Consider the following 18,250-nt stretch of genomic DNA (forward strand, 5'->3'; position numbering starts at 1 on the left):
TTTGTGCAACAACCTAACAAAGCTGCTGTCTCTCTGGAAACTATAGTTATTCGGTAGTACTTTTGACTAGCGAATCCTCAGTACTGACTTTTGCTGTACTATTCCCCCCAGACGTTCACAGCTTGGTGCAACTCCCACCTGCGGAAGGCAGGGACACAGATTGAGAATATTGAAGACGACTTTCGGAATGGCCTTAAACTCATGCTCCTGTTAGAAGTGATTTCAGGTAGGAGAATGCTGGTGGTGGGAGGTGATGGGGGCCAGCCCCCAAGCAGCAGAGGGTGGTGGAAACAGAAGGTTTCAGTATAAGGAAGAAAATTCAAAAGAGATGAAAGTTAAGAAGAAGAATTAAGGCGAAAGAGGAAACTGTTACTCAACGATACAGTATCTGATTTGCATGCAAAAGAACACAGATCTCCACCGGATCAGCAAAAGTTGGTGGCCCCTTGAGAACCCCTGTTACAGTAATTGGAATAAATAATTCTGGAACAGTAATATATGACGATAAAGTCTCTTACCTGATCCTAACCAGTTTCCTGTGCTTGGTTAAGTGGATGCAGGATGAAACGAAGTGGGGAAAAGTTCATTTTCCTCAACAGCACCACCTTCTAAAAGTCTTATCCGGCTTGCTAAGCCTCTGCTTCCTTTATGGAAATTGCTCCAAGGTTTGGCCAATGTTGTCCCCCCACCCCAACCCTGTGTACACAGAACTGAAACTTTTGGGATCAGAGCAGGAAAGAGGGGAGGAACAGGAGACAACACCGGGGAAATGTCAAGAGCTGGGACAGGTGACATCGTGATTTGAGTCACGCTACTCTACGGCCTCAACCAATTGCCATGCAGGAAGCAGAGGCACGCCAGCGTGTGCCATTTGATACAGTTTTGTGCTTGGATCAGGTGTGTGTGTAAGTGCTGCCATGGGGGTGGTATCACAGTCCTTCTCTTTTTCCCTCCACTGTTCCTCTCTTCCTCCAATAGGTGAGCGGTTGCCAAAGCCAGACAAAGGCAAGATGCGTTTCCACAAAATTGCCAATGTCAACAAGGCACTGGACTTCATTGCCAGTAAGGGGGTCAAGTTGGTGTCCATTGGGGCTGAGGGTGAGTAGCCTTGTTAAGTGGCATTTTCGTCCTCTACTCTCTGGGACAGGAGTGAGGAAATCCGTTTCTGGCATGCAGCAATCAGTCCACAGGAAAAGGATCAGAGGCCTGAATCAGTGGTGGATTGATTCAGTGGTGGAGAGGGGGAAAAACTGGGTGGGGGCAAAGGCAAAAGTAAAGGGATTGAGTTTTTCTTTGTGTCCAAAAATGTCCTTTTTTACATCATTATGACATAGAGGTAGTCCTCACTTAATGATCACAATTGGGACCGGAATTTCAGTGGCTAAATGAAGCAAATCCAACCTGATTTCATGACCTTTATTGTGGTGGTCGTTAAGCGAATCACTGCGGGTATTAAGCACACCAAATGGTCATTAAGCGAATCACACAGTTCCACATTGATTTTGCTTGCCAGAAGCTGGCCAGGAAGGTTGCAAATGGCAATCACGTCACCACAGGCCGCTGCAACAGTCATAAATGCGAACTGGTTGTGAAGTGCCCAAATTGTGGACATGTGACTGGGGGGATGCTGTGACAGTCATAAGTGTGAGGACTGGTCACAAGTTGTTTTTTCCAGCACCGTTGTAAGTCCAAACCATCACTAAACGAATGGTTGTTAGGCAAGGACTTCCTGTATACACACCCATACATGGAAGTGTAAAAAGAGGTGAAAAAGGAAGCATTTCCCACAGGTGTGTTTTGAAGAGCAGCAATTAGAGTAACCTGTTAATACTTCAGTGCATTTTTTGTATAACAAACATTTTAAGCAGTGGAGAACTACGCTTTCTTATATCTACCGTGGCTTACGGCAACTAGCAAACCACCTGATGTGTTCGAAGTTTTTCACAAGAAGCAGGAAGGAGAGATGTTCATTGCTTACTCGTTCCTGACTCGTAAAAAAGGAGATTTCCCATCCTGCAGGACTGCCCGCAAAATAATTTTCTGGGCTGGAATGAGGGTATACCAATCTGCAGTGGTTGCAAATCTGCAGAGCAGCTTTGTTCCGGCTTTGTGGATGAGAAACAGCGCGAATAAAAGGCTACATTTAGCAATGGGCTGTCTGTGTCCATTCTTCAGGGAACAGTACGTTGAATGACCTGCGGGTCAGAACTGAGCGGTCCCTAAATGAAAAGATAAAAGTTGTTAAATGCACCTGCTGCTCTTAGCCTGCATTTTTCACGCCCATCATTTTTTATGCTCCTTCCTTCCTTCTGTTCCAGAAATTGTGGATGGAAATCTGAAGATGACTTTGGGAATGATCTGGACAATCATCCTCCGATTTGCTATCCAGGACATCTCAGTGGAAGGTAAGCATGAAAGCCAAGAGACACTTGGACTTTTGGCATTCCTGAAATCTGCTTTCAGTGCATCTATCTGGAGATGGCATCACCCGGCCATTCATTCCCCAGCTTTTCCAGATCTAATTCCCAGCATCTCAGCTTAAAGAGGAAAGGATTGGAGGTGTTTATTAGCACATCCGGAAAGCCACTGTTAACCAGAGCAAGCAGTAGTGGATTCCACGGACCAGTCTTGTTTCTTTATCTACAGCATTGATATGGCCAGCCCACTCAAATAATATGACTTGGGTGGCATATAAAAATCCTCAGCAATAAACACAAAGCCAAGATGTGCTTGTGTGTGATCCCTTTGGAACCGAGACTAGCTCAGAAGCAGAGCACCCGGTTTGCGTGCAGAAGGTTCTCGGTTCATTCCCCAGTGAGATAATAGGGATGGGAAAATGGTGCTGCCAGTCAAAGCAGGCAGCACTAGGTTAGATGAAACTAATGTGCTTGGCAGAGGGCAGGTTCCTGTGCCCAGGGGAAGGACCAGACAAAGAGGTTGCAGGTCCAGTGACTCTGCCAGCCGGAGGAGATAGCACTGATTTAAAACATCTTTCGTGATATAATAAATGCAGAGGGGTCTGTTGAAAATGTAGGATTTATGTCATGGCTGGCATCAGCCTGAGGGGCCTTCTTTCCCTTCTCCTCCAGAAACGTCTGCCAAGGAGGGGCTGCTGCTGTGGTGCCAAAGGAAGACAGCTCCCTACCGGAACGTCAACGTGCAGAACTTCCACATTAGGTACCAGCGGGACGCGGGCTTAGTGTTGCTGAAAGAGAGAGTTCTGTCTTTTAAGACTGACGGGGTTGGCGCTATCGCCTGCTACAAAAACACCGGGGCTTAGTGAGCGCTGCAGGACCGGTCCAAAATATGTTGGTACGAGACAGAAAAACAAAATAGCCCTTTCCCCCAGTTCACGTCAGCCTCAGCATCTGCCATATATGTCGGGTAGGGTAGAAATTTCTTAAAGAACACGGCCAGCTATTTTGCACAAGGGCTTGATCCGTGGCACAGTGGTTGGTGGGTGGATGGCAGAGCAGCTTCAGCCTTTTTCGTTACTCAGATGTTTGTTAAGACCTAGCAGGTGTAGATCTGTGTTGTAGTCTAAAACCTTATTACTGTCATCAAACGTTGAATAATATATATGAATAAATAATGTACTCATGTACATTAATGTTCGATGATTTTAGTATAGTATTAAAACAAGATTGACAATATTGAATAAAGTTTCTGAAACAGAATAATAGAATTGGAAATTACTGTAGGGGTCATCTAGTCTAAGCCCCGCTTAGTACAGGATCCACTAGAGCTTCTCCGACAGGTTCAGCCTCTATCTGAAGTTTTCTAGTGAGGGAGAATTCACCAGCAGATTGTGTGGCGATCTCTTCCACTGGCTGATAGCTCTTGTGGGCAGAAGGTTCCTGCTTTTTTTTTTTTAATTAAGAACTTTATTCAATTTCAACATATATAGGCAGAAAGTTCCTCCTGAGGTCTAGTTTGAATCTCCCTCCTTGTAATTTTAACCCACCGATTTAGGTCCTGCCCTAATCCACCCCTCCTTCTATGGGACAGCTCTTCGGTTATGTGAAAACTGCTATCATACCTCCCCTTGGTCACCACCTCTGTAGGCTAGACACGTCCAAAGTCTTCAATTGATCCTCATAGGACTTGGGTTCAAGACTTTTCACCATCTGATCTTTTCATAGAGCCTAATGGTTAAGGTCTAGTGGTTAAGGCAAAGGGCTAGAAACCAGGAGACTGAGAGTTCTAGTCCCACCTTAGGCCTGAAAGCCGGCTGGGTGACAGCCCAACCCACCTTGCAGGGTTGTTGTGGTGGGGAAAATAAGGGGAGGAAGGAGTGTTAGGTATGTTCACCGCCTTGAGTTATTTATGAAATTAATAAAGGCGGGATAGAAAATAAATAAAATAACATAACAAATAAATAAATAAATAAAATCTTGATAGCTGCCTTCTGAACTTGCTCCAACTGGTCATTGTCATTTTTGAATGGCAGTACCCAAAACTGGACACAGTATTCCAAGTGGGGTCTTACCAGGGCAGAATGGAGTGAAAAAATTACATCTTGTGATTGGGACCCTGTGTGCCTGAGGGCATTTGCCTTTTTAGGAGCTGCATCAGATGCCCTGCTGGCTCACATTTAACTTCCAGTTGACAAGAACCCCAAGATCTCTAATAGCAAATCCAGTCTTTAAGCCGAATTATTTCTGTAGCCCAAACCATGCCGTATATCAACAAGCTTTGTGGAATCCCATAATTGACAGGAAGGCAAAAGACCTGAGGAAAAACCACAGTAACAGTCTGAGGATGGTGGGACAATAATTAATCAAGCTGTTGTGACCTGGAACAGAAGCCGTTCAAACGATGGCTCCTCCCGCCATGCTGGAAGGAAGGGGGCCGGTTGCCCATCTCCCTCTTCGGCAGCCTGACATCCACACAGCCTTTGCAGGAAAGGAGGCCAGAGGAGCCTCCGTTGCTCTGCAGAGCTTGTGGAGCAGTTGTTGCCCCCCTCTCCTCCTTGCAGATTATGCTTTTCTGTATCAGAGCAGAGGATCTGCCATTCCCCTGTTTGGGGAGGGAGGCCTCTAGCTTTGGTCAAGTGCACCCTGTGCTCACCCAGTCTTCCTTCTCTCCCAACGTCCCACGGACCAGCTGGAAGGATGGCCTGGCACTCTGCGCCCTGATCCATCGGCACCGTCCTGACCTCATCGACTACGCCAAGCTCAGAAAGGTGATGGGCTTTTCTTGCAGACCAAGCGCAGCCGTTTCCTTCCGACTCCCTGCTCTTCTGGCTGCCTCTTTGTTTTCCTATACAAGCGGTCCAGCCTGGTTTGGGGCAGATCCTTCCCTCCCAAGCGATCTTTCACGAACACGCAACCTGGCTGCCTGGGTTGGGAGAGGTCCACCTTACAGCTACTCCCCCTCCCGCTAACCCAGCCTTTTCCTCAACTGTGAGAATGAGATCAGTCTCTCATTCTCCCCATAGGATGACCCCATCGGGAACCTCAACACAGCTTTTGAGGTGGCCGAGAAATATCTGGATATCCCCAAGATGCTGGATGCAGAAGGTGAGAAGGTTTAAAAGGGCAGGCCCAGAGGATGGGACTGGAGCAGAACAAGCTGGAGGTGTTCCTGTGGCTGGTGAACTGTTTGCTGGAGGGCAAGTGAAGAGAAAGCATCTGCATCCCAGCTCGCTTACTCCACACAGACTCACCAAGCCTCTTATCGGAGCGGATGCCCTTGCACTGCGTCTGCAGAGCAAGTTCGTCTGTGCACTCTGCCTCCATCACCTGCTGCTTTTCTTGATTTCCCTCTGCAGATATCGTCAACACCCCCAAACCGGATGAGAAAGCCATCATGACATACGTTTCTTGTTTCTATCACGCTTTTGCTGGGGCGGAGCAGGTGAAAACAAGTTTCTTCCTTATGTGTTAACTTTATAGGATACCTGTCCACTCGGAGTATGCCACCCACTCCAGTAGGACAAACTTAGGACGGCGCATCAAAGATTGCATGCTTTTTTCTTCATGTTATTTTCCGGGGGGGTTGCAGAATTCAGCCCTGGTTTGGGAGACTGCAAAATGAGAATCTGCTTAAAGACACTAAACGGTTTGCTTTGCTATCTTTAAATTGAAAAGGCAGAGCTAAGAATACTTTTCCTAGAGACATTTATGTTTGTCTGAGACTGTGCAGGGGAACAAGGAGAACTCAGGCGGTTCCCTTCTCCCCATCTCCTGGAGAGGGTGTGTGTGTGTGTGTGTGTGTGTGTGTGCATGCATTTGTGTTTGTTTCTGGGTACGTTTTAAATCATGTCTGCTTTCTTTCCCCTTGCTTCCAGGCTGAGACAGCAGCCAACAGAATCTGCAAGGTGCTTGCTGTCAATCAAGAGAATGAGAAGCTGATGCAGGAGTATGAAAAGCTGGCCAGTGAGGTAACTTGCATCTTGAATTGCCTGCGGGGACAGTCCTAGAACCAATGCCATTTTAATTTCTGGATCTATCTCTTCCTCTTTCCAAGACTGCAGTGTTGAGCTGCTGGGATTGGGTAGCAGGAACAGAAGCAAGAACAGGGGTGGGGAAAGGGTGTGTGGTGCACTAATATCCTGATTTGGGAGAGGGAATTAGAAAGGAGGTGAGGAAGATGAGGACTCCTCCTGGGTAGAGCGAAACAGCAAACCGTGGTCTGCAATTTCAGAGTTGCCCTTTCTGTTAAAGCAGACCCCATCTTTTCGGCTCTGGATCGCATACTATCGGGCCTGAGGGTTGTAAGCTGTTAGAGCAGAGCTCAAAAGCATTAGTCGACCTTACAGCAAATCCGTATGAGGGGAGTAAAGATACACACATCAAAGGATGTGGGTCCCCACTGGCTCCTAATAAATCCTTTCTTTGGGACCCAAGGCAGGGTCAGTTTGATAGGCTCCCCTTAAGGCAAAAGGAGAGTGGAAGAACCATGACCATGAGTTCCCAACAGGATTGTGGAACGTAAGCAAGGCTTACACATTGATTTCTCTCTTAACACTGATTTCTGGGTTTGGATCACAACAGTAACGTTCTTACCACGCAAATCTGCGATTACACAAATAAAGGGAGCCCCAAATGCACCTTTGAGCTGATAGTGGTTCCCAAGGCCCCAGGAGATGACCAATTCTCTTTCTCCTTGGCAGCTGCTTGAATGGATCCGCCGCACCATCCCATGGCTGGAGAACCGGGTGCCAGAGAAGAGCATGAGTGCCATGCAGCGCAAGCTGGAGGACTTCCGGGACTACCGGCGTGTGCACAAACCACCCCGCGTCCAGGAGAAATGCCAGCTTGAGATCAACTTCAACACTCTGCAGACCAAGCTGCGGCTCAGCAACCGGCCAGCCTTCATGCCCTCCGAGGGGAAGATGGTCTCTGTAAGTCGGGGGGCAGGGTAGAGCAGAAATGGGGGAGCCCTATAAGCCATGGGGATGGCTGTGGTTCACGTTGTTGGCCACGGGTTTTCCTGAAGACCATCTGTTGATTAGCAGCTTGTGAAGGCATCTTCCCTCAGGCAAGGCATCCCTCCTGCACTCCTGGGGTTTTGTCTTGCCTGTGAAAATAATAGGGCAGCTATTCTGAAAGCCTTCCTTCCTTCCTTCCTTCCTTCCTTCCTTCCTTCCTTCCTTCCTTCCTTCCTTCCTTCCTTCCTTCCTTCCTTCCTTTTTTAACTCATTTTATTTATTTATCTCATGTTGGAGATACCCCTTGAAGGCATTCATATCAAGTAGAATTCATCCTATATTAATCAAAGAGTTAAAACAATTAAAACGTTAAAGGTTTCCAAGGCCTGTTCAAAAGCCAGTCAGGTTAAGGCCATGCAATCTTCTGAGAGAGGAAAGTATTTCACAGATATGGGTCTACCTCCAAAGAGGCCTGTTTGGCGGATCTTTATCCCTCTGCATGCCACCTGCCTCTGGAATCTCACTTTTTTGTAGAGAACCAATGAGCAAGATCCTTGGGCTACCTTGACAAAAAGGCTTTAGCCACTTAAATGGAACAGAAATGGTGAAAAGCAACCAACATGAGACCTTCATGGTAATTTGACATTGGGTATGAAAGCAGAAATCGCTAATGGGGAAATGATCCACAGTAGACAATTCTAAAGTGTCGTATCAGGAGGTTGCCTATAAAAACAGCTTTAAAACTGCAGTTGTTCCAGAATTGGCCTGCAGGTTTATCAACTGACGCCAGAGAGCTTGGTGTTATTAAAGCACTTCATTAAAGCAGCTCGTTAAAAGCACTTCTTCAAGAGGTTGGCTTGTCATTCTCCTTACGCTCTTTTGACACTAAGCAAAGATTGGTTCACCCTGGCCTTTTAAGTAACAGAGGCTTTGTGGTGTAAAATCTCTGTTTTTGGCACTGGGCTTGCTATGGATTAGTTTCTTGTTGTATTGTACTTTTTAAAAAAAATCAATGTATCGCTTCTGTTTTTGAATCTACCTTGCTTCCATGTTTTTGAGCTGAATCCATAACTTTATCTTACTGAGTGGCAGATGAATCTCATCAGAAAATAGAAATCAAGACAGATTGCAATTTACTAAACAACTAAAAATACCATATCAAATCATATCCTTAGACAACATCAAAAAAACCCCTAAAAAGGATAGAAATGCATGAAAAATAAATTTCTTCACTCATCCACTTACTGTATTAGGCAAATAGCCGAGAAAGCTGTTCCAGACTTTCACTGATTGCTTACTTGATCTTGACCACCCACCGAAAAGAAAATAACTGCCTTCAAGGGAACGGGAATTAAGAGTAGCATCCCTTCCTTTAGCGCTGAACTGTTTTAAAGTTTAGCAGAGATCGGAGGGGGGGATGAGGATCTCCGTTATGAGCTGCAGTTCCTCTTTGGATCTGCCTTCAGCTCACTAAAACGCGTCCCTTTGTAAAAACAAGCGTCCCTTTGTAAAAGACCTCACTGGGAGCAGGACGTGACCACGGGGCTGATGCGGGAGGATTTCTGAAGGTGGGCAGTCAAGAGCAGGCATGGGTTTCTGAAGGTGGGCCGAAGAGCACCTTCTGAGCAAAGCCTAGGCTGAGGCTGTGCCCCGTCTGCCCACAGGACATTGCCAATGCCTGGAAAGGCCTGGAACAGGTTGAGAAAGGCTATGAGGAATGGCTGCTGACGGAAATCAGGCGCCTGGAGCGTCTGGACCACCTGGCTGAGAAGTTCAAGCAGAAGGCCACGCTGCATGAGAGCTGGACCAGAGGTATCTGCAGAGGTCACTTTCTCTGCTCCTGAGCGGTATCCAGCCCTCTCCCCTCAGCACAGCCCTTAGCTCCCCTCTGCTTCCTCTCGCCCCAGGGAAGGAAGACATGCTGTCCCAGAAGGACTACGAGTCAGCCACACTCTATGAGATCCGGGCACTGTTGCGCAAACACGAGGCCTTCGAGAGTGACCTGGCCGCCCACCAGGACCGCGTGGAGCAGATTGCAGCCATTGCTCAGGAGCTCAAGTAGGTGTCAGCAAGCTGGCAGCAGCCCTGTGGTGAAACGCAAGCACCCTGCATCAGAGCTGCTCCCCAGTTCCACCCATTAGGCCAGCTGCCCCCAACCTGAGGCCCAACACTGCACGAGGCCCCTGCAGGACTTGGGTACAGCCTCCAGGGTCCTGGCCATCAAAGAGAGGGAAAATTTATACATACGTATATTTATGGTCAAAGCCCCACCGTCAGGCTCAGGCGACAAGCCGCTCGGTCAATTCCTGTCGCAACCAACAGATCAACTTTTGGTTGATCCACAAAAGCAGAGCCTGCACGTGCAGGAAAAATGCCGGGAATCCAAAATATATGGTCAAAGACCAAACTGAAAGAGGAAAGAAAATATGTATTTGTCAGCCTGATTGAGATGAATTAAAAGGAGGAACAAATAAGATAAAATCACAACTTAAGTTAAAATCAAATAAGATAGTGTGTGCTTAGGCACGTGAACACAGAATTAATAAGGCAGTAAACAGGATGGAGTAGCCCAGTCAGGCACTGCAGGCCCAGATAGGATTAAACCCATTGACTTCTGATGGCAAGTTTAGCAATTAACATTTAGAAACTTGCTTAGAAAACTCAGTCAAGATACACGCTATGAAAAGCGTACCATTTCAGACTGAGGGCAGCCCATACAGCCAGCGAGAGAGGGTATATCAGAACTGATTAGTAATCCTGAGACAGGTAGAGCAGCAGAAAGTGAGCTATTGAATGGCTTCTGAGCACATGCATAATTATTCAGCTGCCCTTCCACCGTAAGGCATTAAATCTTGCGAGCGTGAATGCCTTCCTTTGTGACAGGGAAAGCTTGGGAATAGTGAAGGGTTAAGATAAAACGTCCATAAAATATAGTGTGGGACTTTGGTCTGTCATTCTTCAACTGAGATCTAAAATGCATTGCGTTACTTTGGAAATAGTTTGCTTCGGACCCTTCACTGTGAGTGCATGGACTGAGTCTGAGGTCACAACGAAAGGTGCTTGGCTATGGCTTTGTTCCAGAAGAGCTGAATTTATCTACACGAACAAGTTGGACTAAGGAATTGCTCCCAGAATTTAATTTCAGCTACTACCTCAGGAGCAAATGCACACGTGGGGGAAAATTTTGAAAAGCAACCCTGGAAAACACTCATACTCATTACATTTAATTTTAATTAAATGGAAATGGAAATAAATCCATTTTATTTTTGCCTTTCCTCCACCTGCTCCTTTTTGGCATGCCACTCACCTGAAAAACTTTGGGCATCCTTTCGCTAGGCCCTTCTCAGTCTTTAGCACTGGAGATTCATGATGGACTTCTCAGTGGGATGCCAGACAGGATCCAGGTGATACATTCTGCACAATGCGTGGCATTCATGGCCTGGAAAACTTCACTCCATGTCAGAATTGGGGGTTGTGGGGTAAAGCAAAGGAAACCTCGAAACTTAGCTCTTGTTAAGGTAGCGACGGGCTCAAAAATTGGTTAATGATTCTGGGGCAGGGATGACTTTGATCTGGGCCCTTTCCAGTCTCCTTGTGCTTGTGAATAGATTCCAGTTATTATGTGGCAGGGGGCTGCCAATAAAAAGGGGGGGAATAGGGGGAAAGTGTGAAGCCTCGTGTGGCGCAGAGCGGTAGGGGGCAGCATTGCAACCAAAACTCTCCCCATGACCCGAGTTCGATCCCAGCGGAAGCCGGATTCTCAGGTAGCCGGCTCAGGTCGACTCGGCCTTCCATCCTTCCGAGGTCGGTAAAATGAGCACCCGGCTTGCTGGGGAAGGTGACGACTGGGGAAGGCGATGTCAAACCACCCAATTCTATAGTCTGCCAAGAAAACGTCGCGAAAGCAGCGTCCCCCCAAAGGGTCAGACGTGACTCGATGCTGGCACAGGGGACCTTTCACCCTTTACCAGGGGGAAAGTGGGTAGGAGGAAAAGGGAACTGCAGTGACAGGGCAGAAATCTGTGCAGCTCCCGGAAAGCCTTTGCTCAGCTGCTCACTCGCTCTAGGTCAGGGTTTCTCAACCAGGGTTGCGTGGCACCCTCGGGTTCCACGAGTGGTCACTGGGGGTTCCCTAGGAGATCACGGTTTATTTAAAAAGTTATTCCAAATTCGGGCAACTTCACATTAAAGAGGTATGTTTCATTCTTTATGTTTAGCTTAAGAACACTGTCAATGCATCGATACAGGCCTACCGTGAATCAAATATAATAATTTGGTACCTTCTGGCCTACACTGGAGCCTGAATGTGCAGGGGTTCCCCGAGGCCTGGAAAATATTTCAAGGGTCCCTCCAGGGTCAAAAGGTTGAAGAAGGCCGCTCTAGGGTGTCAGATTTTACTCCCCTGTCCTTCCTCTCTTTTAGGGCTTAGAAACGTACCCTAGGAATAGAGGCCCACCTTTTTCAACCCCACCCTTTGTGCATCTGCAAGGGCACCCGTATTTCTTCCTGCTCTTAATCCTCCTGCATTCCTTGTCGATTCCTAGCCAGGACCAGCCTCAGATCTCTTACAGAACATTTCAGAGATGTTGATGGCTGGCTAATGGGTCTCAGAACACATCTTTCATTTCTCCCCCAAATCCTTTCAACTTCCTTCTGTGAACTACACATAATTCTTCTAAAGTGTGTAGCTTTATCCCTCTGCACGCCGCCTGTCCCTTGGAATCTCACTTTTCTAGAGAGGTTCACGCTGATTCCAATCAATCCCAGAGAGGTGTATCTTTTCTCGATCATCCTTATTTAATTGACTTGTCCCCTGCTGCAGTACAGTCTCGGCACTTTTCAGACTAAGCTCCTTCGCTTTCCTGGGCATTCAGGTGTCCAGCTCTGCCTTACGGCTTACGCATGAGGTTCAGCTGGTCTCTGCTTCAGAACCAGCAGGCAATGGAATCAACGCTGGTCTGTTGCTCCGCATAGAAAGGACTGTCCCAAATCCTTGTGGTTTATCACTGCAGTGAGCTGGACTACCACGATGCGGCCTCTGTGAACTCCCGCTGCCAGGCCATCTGTGACCAGTGGGATACCTTGGGGACGCTCACTCAGAAGAGGAGGGATGCCCTGGAGGTGAGAGGTGGAAGCAGGGACACTGCCTGTCTCTTCTTGGAGGTGGCCACGTGCCTGGGGGGAGGGAGCGGCCACACCGACGTCTTCCTCCCGGGAATGTCATCCCGCGCTCTTTCCCCTTTGCCCAGCGGGTGGAGAAGCTGCTGGAGACCATCGATCAGCTGTACTTGGAGTTTGCCAAGAGAGCCGCCCCTTTCAACAACTGGATGGACGGAGCCACCGAAGACCTCCAGGACATGTTCATCGTGCACAGCATCGAGGAGATCCAGGTCTGGCCATCGGGGGGGCCCCCGCTTTCCTCCAGGCACCGTCCCGCTTTCGGCGGCAGCTGACAGAACCCCTTTCTCTTCCCCAGAGCCTGATCACCGCCCACGAGCAGTTTAAAGCCACGCTGCCGGAGGCGGACAAGGAGCGCATGGCTATCCTGGGCATTCAGAACGAGATCCAAAAGATCGCTCAGACCTATGGCATCAAGCTGTCGGGCGTGAACCCCTACACCAACCTCTCCCATCACGATGTTGCCAACAAGTGGGACAGGGTGAGAACGAATTGGGAAGCAGGCTAACAGTGTTTAACTACGGGAGCATTTACGGGGAGCCTTTTCTCAGGCCGAGTCAGGTCTCCGATAAGTCGCCACACTCCATCCACATTCAGTGTTTATCCATCTGTTTGGGCTTCCCTCTCAGTGGATAAGGCAGACCATTTGATGTGAAACTTGGAGAGGGAGAAGCGGAGGGGCAGTTTCCATAACCCTCTCACCAATTCCAGTGTGCTGGAATCTTTGACAGGAAGGGCTCTTGTTTTTCCAGTGGGAAGTATGAGGCGGATTCTTCTGACCTGGTCTCATCAACACAAACTGTGATTACGGTCATGTTAGTCGAGGGCTCATCTTGTCGGGAGTTGCAAATGAAGGTCCCGAAGCAGTCGGTGATTGAGTTGTATTTGGAGGTCAAAACATTTCCTGTTCCTCCATTTTACGTTACTGTTATTTTCTGGTTTAATCCAATCCAGGAAGGGGCTGAGATTTGCGGGGGGCGTGCGGCGTGCGCGTTTCTTCCCTTTTCAGATTCCACTGCTCATCCCCATCCCCACTCCCCTCTGTCAGTGAGATTTTAAACACCAGTCTGCCTGCACCCTTCCGTTTAGGTGAAGCAACTGGTTCCACATCGTGACCAGACCTTGCAGGAGGAACTGGCAAGGCAACAAGCCAACGAACGCCTGCGACGTCAATTTGCTGCCCAGGCGAATATCATTGGTCCCTGGATCCAGACAAAGATGGAGGTCAGGCTTCTCCTCCTGCCCGCCCATTGCTCTGGAGGGCTGGGGCAGTGGCTGGTTACTGAGTAGGGCCTACTGGGAGACCTGCAGAGTGGGGCTGAGCCTCAAGGCCGCCTAGTCGAACTCGCTATCCATTCATGAGTGGGGCAGCCAGGGAGAAGAAATGGAAGCTGGGATGAAGCAGCGGGAGTGCTGGCAGACAGGGCTACGCTAAAGGTGGATCAGGGCAGACAAGAAATATAAAACACTTACCTTTCCAATTAGCAGAATCTCACCGGCTTCTGCTTACCGATCGTGCCCCCTAATCTTTAAGGGAAGGGGGCCCCAGGGGATTTGAGCCGGACGCCAAAACCTTAAGACAAAATTCTCTTTTCACCACCCCTTTACAGGAAATCGGTCATGTCTCTGTGGACATAAGTGGGCCTCTAGAGGACCAAATGAACCACCTGAAACAGCATGAGCAAAATATTATCAATTACAAAGTGAATATTGACAAGCTGGAGGGCGACCACCAGCTCATCCAGGAGGCGCTTGTCTTCGACAACAAGCACACCAACTACACCATGGAAGTAAGTGCCTGTGCCAAAGGGGCCAAGGGGAGCGGCAGGAAGCATGTGCCTGAGAGAGCGTTGTCAAAAATGCGCTCCTGGATCTGGGGCCAACCATGTAAGCGGGCAAAGTGGAGCAATGACCCTGCCGGCCGATCGATCGCTCTCCAATCAATGGGGGGGGGAGCACCGTCACATCTCCAGTGACAAAGCTCAGCTCTCCCACCAACCCCGTTGCTTTCCGTACATGCAGAGAGAGGGTGCCTCTGATTCCCGACCCTCCGATGGGCGGCATCCCCCTCTAATGCCTCTTCTTGTTGACCGCAGCACATCCGAGTGGGCTGGGAGCAGCTCCTGACCACCATTGCCCGCACCATCAACGAGGTCGAGAACCAGATCCTGACCCGGGACGCCAAAGGGATCAGCCAGGAGCAGATGAACGAGTTCCGGGCCTCCTTCAACCACTTCGACCGGGTGAGTAGCAGCCTGTTCGTTTGCTGGCGTGTCTGCCACAGAAACCGCTGTTCTTTCGCGCTGCCACTGCTGCTTCCAGGCCAGACCTGAAAAGTCAGTCCTAGCAAAATGTCTCCCGGCCACCCTCCACTCCGATCCATAGTTCTTTTAGGTCCGTTTCTACCCAAGGCAAGAGCGGAGCATAGGCCGGGGGCGAGGCCGTCCCCTGGGCACACCGTCATCGCTTTTACTGCCACCCTCCTGTTTCAAGTCAGGCCTCCTTTAAAGTCAGCGGCAAAGCGGCCGGGTGGGCCGAGACGCTTCTAACCAAACTGACGGTCTGGATAAGCGGCAAGGGGTATCTGTTTAGGGGGCAGGTGGACCCACGGCTTTCTAACTGCTGTGTCCACACACAGACGACTTCGGCAGCAGGCCTTTGCCTCTTGAGGCCAGGAGCACCGGAAGGCCTGTTAAGGGGCTACCACCACCGCCACCAGTTTAGGGAGCCCCTCGCTTTAGCCGTACGTCGGGGGCCATGCCGAGTCTCTACTTCTGACCTTCCCCTGCTCAATTTGTTTCAGAAACGAAATGGCATGATGGACCCCGATGACTTCCGGGCCTGCTTGATCTCCATGGGATACGACCTGGTAGGAGGCCGGCCTGGACTGGGAAGACTGGTTTCTGCACATCTGCTGCGTCTGTTTGAGGGGAGGGGAGGGGCAGACAGCAGCTGGCCTTACAGCGCCTGGTCTCTTTTTTAAAAAACACCTCAACATTGCAGCCACTGGAGGGAACCGCTATGGACTGCATCAAGCTGGGAGGGAAAGTTAACGCTTTCCTCCAGGGATACAGACCTGGAGAAAGGTGCCGTTCAGTCCCGTTGGGGAGTTTGGCTCTGGCGTTTGGTTTACGGCCTGCAGCCTACAAGTGTGTTTGCCGAAGGTCTTGTCTACTGGACTAAGACTGTTTTTGTAGCCCGTTATTTCCCGGGTAGCCTCGGCTTGCCACCGTGACAAAGAAGAGAGAGGACCACCTGGACGGCAGCAATACTCAGGATGTGGATCTTTTAGTCTGCATATCCCAACTAAAAAAGGATTTTTTTTTTGAAGGATTCAATTATCTTTTTTATTTTGCATTTCCCTCAATGCTGGGATGTACTTTCTGGCTCAAAAAAAAAAAAGTGGGGGGAGAGGAATGCATCAGTTTAAAGGATGTTCTTATTTTAAAAATGGCAGAATGAACGGTGCAAAACATACAAAACCTGACATGGGTCAGAAAGTGACTGATTCATCTTCCCTACCATTTTTCAACATTTTTCCTCTCTCGTAGAAAACGAGTTGTCCAAACTATCAACCAAATTCTTTTGCTCGAATAAATTCTAAACGTGCCATATCCTAATTTAAGATAAGAGAATTACCAGCTGTCTGTATGACAGGAAAAAAGTATGAAGCGGGGGAACCCCCGCCCGGCAGTTTTAAACTGTCCTGCTCTGGGACTGCAAATCTGCCCGAAATAGGAGAGAATCCACCCATCCGCGGTTGTCCCTCTTGCTCCTAGGGTGAAGTGGAATTTGCCCGCATCATGACACTGGTGGACCCCAACAACACGGGCGTGGTGACCTTCCAAGCATTCATTGACTTCATGACCCGCGAGACGGCCGAGACCGACACGGCCGAACAGGTCATCGCGTCCTTCAAGATCCTCGCTTCAGACAAGGTAAGCGTTACCCCAGCGAGGAGATGGTCTGGGAGGGACAGAATGCTGTCTTGCCCACAGCAGCTTTGAACGGGCCTCTTATTTTGCAGGCACAATTAAGCCTAGATTAGCTTGTCTCCTGTCGAAGAAGAGAATTGGCATCTGGGGGCCAGCCTGTTAGTTTTTTTACCATATCCGGGTCCCTCTTTCCCCAGAAAAGCCTTTCTGTCCCAAGCGAGAAAGCCCGAGACCCCCTTCCCTACCCTCTCTAGAATTCCCAGCCAGCCTGGCTTCACTCCCACTGCCACCTCATTAACCTTTGCCCTGTGCGATTCCCGGCGGTCCAGCTCCGCATCACGGGCAGGAGGCGAAGGCATTAACAGCGACCGGCCTCTCCCCGTATTGCAGGCCTCCCCTGGCAGCAGAAAGGAGGCCCGCAGAGGCTCACCCCACGGCAGCCCACCAGGTGGGCCCGGGAAGCCATCGGAGCCTGGCATCACCTGCCTGCCACACAACAGACCCCAAATGAGGCCCTTCTGGGAAGCGCCGTTACACCCCTCCGACAAGGGGCTTCAGACCTAAGACCAGCCATGCTCCTCTCCTCCAGCCTGGAGCCCTCCGAGGTGTGCTGGGCTTCAGCCCCAGCAGCGCAGCTGGAGGGCACCGTCTCGGGGAAGGCCGGTCTAGCCTGAATGGCGGGATTCGGCCAGGCATCTTTCCCATGCCTGGGGATGCCAGTGGGTCCAAGCAGGTGCTGAGCTGCAGCCCTCCCTCACCCCCTAACCGGTGGGTCTCCCTTCTTGGCTCCTCCTGCAGAACTACATCACAATCGAAGAGCTGCGCCGGGAGCTGCCACCAGAGCAGGCCGAGTACTGCATCACCAGGATGACCAAGTACACCGGGGCCGATGCCACGGCGGGCTCCTTGGACTATGTCTCCTTCTCCAACGCCCTGTACGGGGAGAGTGACCTGTGATTTCCCCCCCAACCAGAAAAGGCATGTGGGAGCAGAATGATCCCCCCTCCCTTTCAGGGAGCTCACGCAATTCAAGTCTTGTGCCCAAGGAAGAGGGGTGCCCGCAACAGCCGCCCCCTCCCCACATGCCCCCCGACTGCTGGGCAAAAGGTCGTGAGATCCTCCATCTCCACCCACGAGCCACAGCCAGTGGATCCCAGGTGGTCTCGGTCAGAAGACCGTCTCTGTCCTGTCCTGTCCTGTCCTGCCTCGAAGCTGCCGGGCCTGTCCCTTGCCCCCAAGCTAGTCACGCCTCCCCCAGGCTGGGCTCTTCCCTGCCTCCCCACCAGAACCTCCCCTTCTTCCGGTCCGCTCAGCCCCCAAAGCCAACTTGCTGACGTGCCGAGAAACAGCCCTCGGGTACCTGGGAGGGCTGGAGAATGTGGGCGCCATCCGAATTACCACCAGGGCTGGTGTGAGGGATTCCCAAGGAAGCAGGGCGGGGCTGGCGTGGAAGAAGCGCTGTACCAATAAACACCACCCCTTGGAGGCCCACCTGTGGTCGAGGTCTTTTGTTCTCGGCGGGCCAACAGGGAGGGCAGAACGGGGAAAAAGCGTAGTACGAGCTCCTGCAAGCTAAAGGGAACGGCCACTCAGCCAAAAAGAACCTCTATGCTTGGCGTGAGGCTGCTGGGAATGGAAACGTGGCCGGCCCGCCCGCCTGCCCGCCAGAATGTCCTGCGATGCCCCACGGCTCCCGTTGGCTTGCTAGTGCAGCCCCGGTTCATGGGGTCGACGCCCTCCAGGTGTCGGCTGCTTGCAGGGA

At 50.2% G+C, this 18,250-nt stretch overlaps 1 protein-coding gene across 1 annotated transcript in view; it reads left to right on the forward strand.

The window, feature by feature from the left end:
• Positions 1–17,461, forward strand: part of ACTN3 (actinin alpha 3) — a 35,048-nt gene extending 17,587 nt beyond the window's left edge. Inside the window, exons 2-21 of the mRNA XM_063316669.1 lie at positions 112–226; positions 979–1,098; positions 2,319–2,405; positions 3,090–3,177; positions 5,107–5,185; positions 5,441–5,522; positions 5,774–5,859; positions 6,293–6,385; positions 7,118–7,348; positions 9,040–9,187; positions 9,283–9,433; positions 12,388–12,496; positions 12,625–12,765; positions 12,852–13,034; positions 13,643–13,777; positions 14,164–14,343; positions 14,650–14,796; positions 15,357–15,422; positions 16,333–16,491; positions 17,287–17,461. Of these exons, the coding sequence (XP_063172739.1) occupies positions 112–226; positions 979–1,098; positions 2,319–2,405; positions 3,090–3,177; positions 5,107–5,185; positions 5,441–5,522; positions 5,774–5,859; positions 6,293–6,385; positions 7,118–7,348; positions 9,040–9,187; positions 9,283–9,433; positions 12,388–12,496; positions 12,625–12,765; positions 12,852–13,034; positions 13,643–13,777; positions 14,164–14,343; positions 14,650–14,796; positions 15,357–15,422; positions 16,333–16,491; positions 17,287–17,445 (2,559 nt within the window). The 3' untranslated portion in view covers positions 17,446–17,461. The remainder of the gene's footprint in view (positions 1–111; positions 227–978; positions 1,099–2,318; positions 2,406–3,089; positions 3,178–5,106; positions 5,186–5,440; positions 5,523–5,773; positions 5,860–6,292; positions 6,386–7,117; positions 7,349–9,039; positions 9,188–9,282; positions 9,434–12,387; positions 12,497–12,624; positions 12,766–12,851; positions 13,035–13,642; positions 13,778–14,163; positions 14,344–14,649; positions 14,797–15,356; positions 15,423–16,332; positions 16,492–17,286) is intronic.
• Positions 17,462–18,250: the final 789 nt, after the last annotated feature.

The sequence above is a fragment of the Candoia aspera genome, chromosome 17 (assembly GCF_035149785.1).
Source record: "Candoia aspera isolate rCanAsp1 chromosome 17, rCanAsp1.hap2, whole genome shotgun sequence".
Classification (NCBI taxonomy): Eukaryota; Metazoa; Chordata; class Lepidosauria; order Squamata; family Boidae; genus Candoia; species Candoia aspera.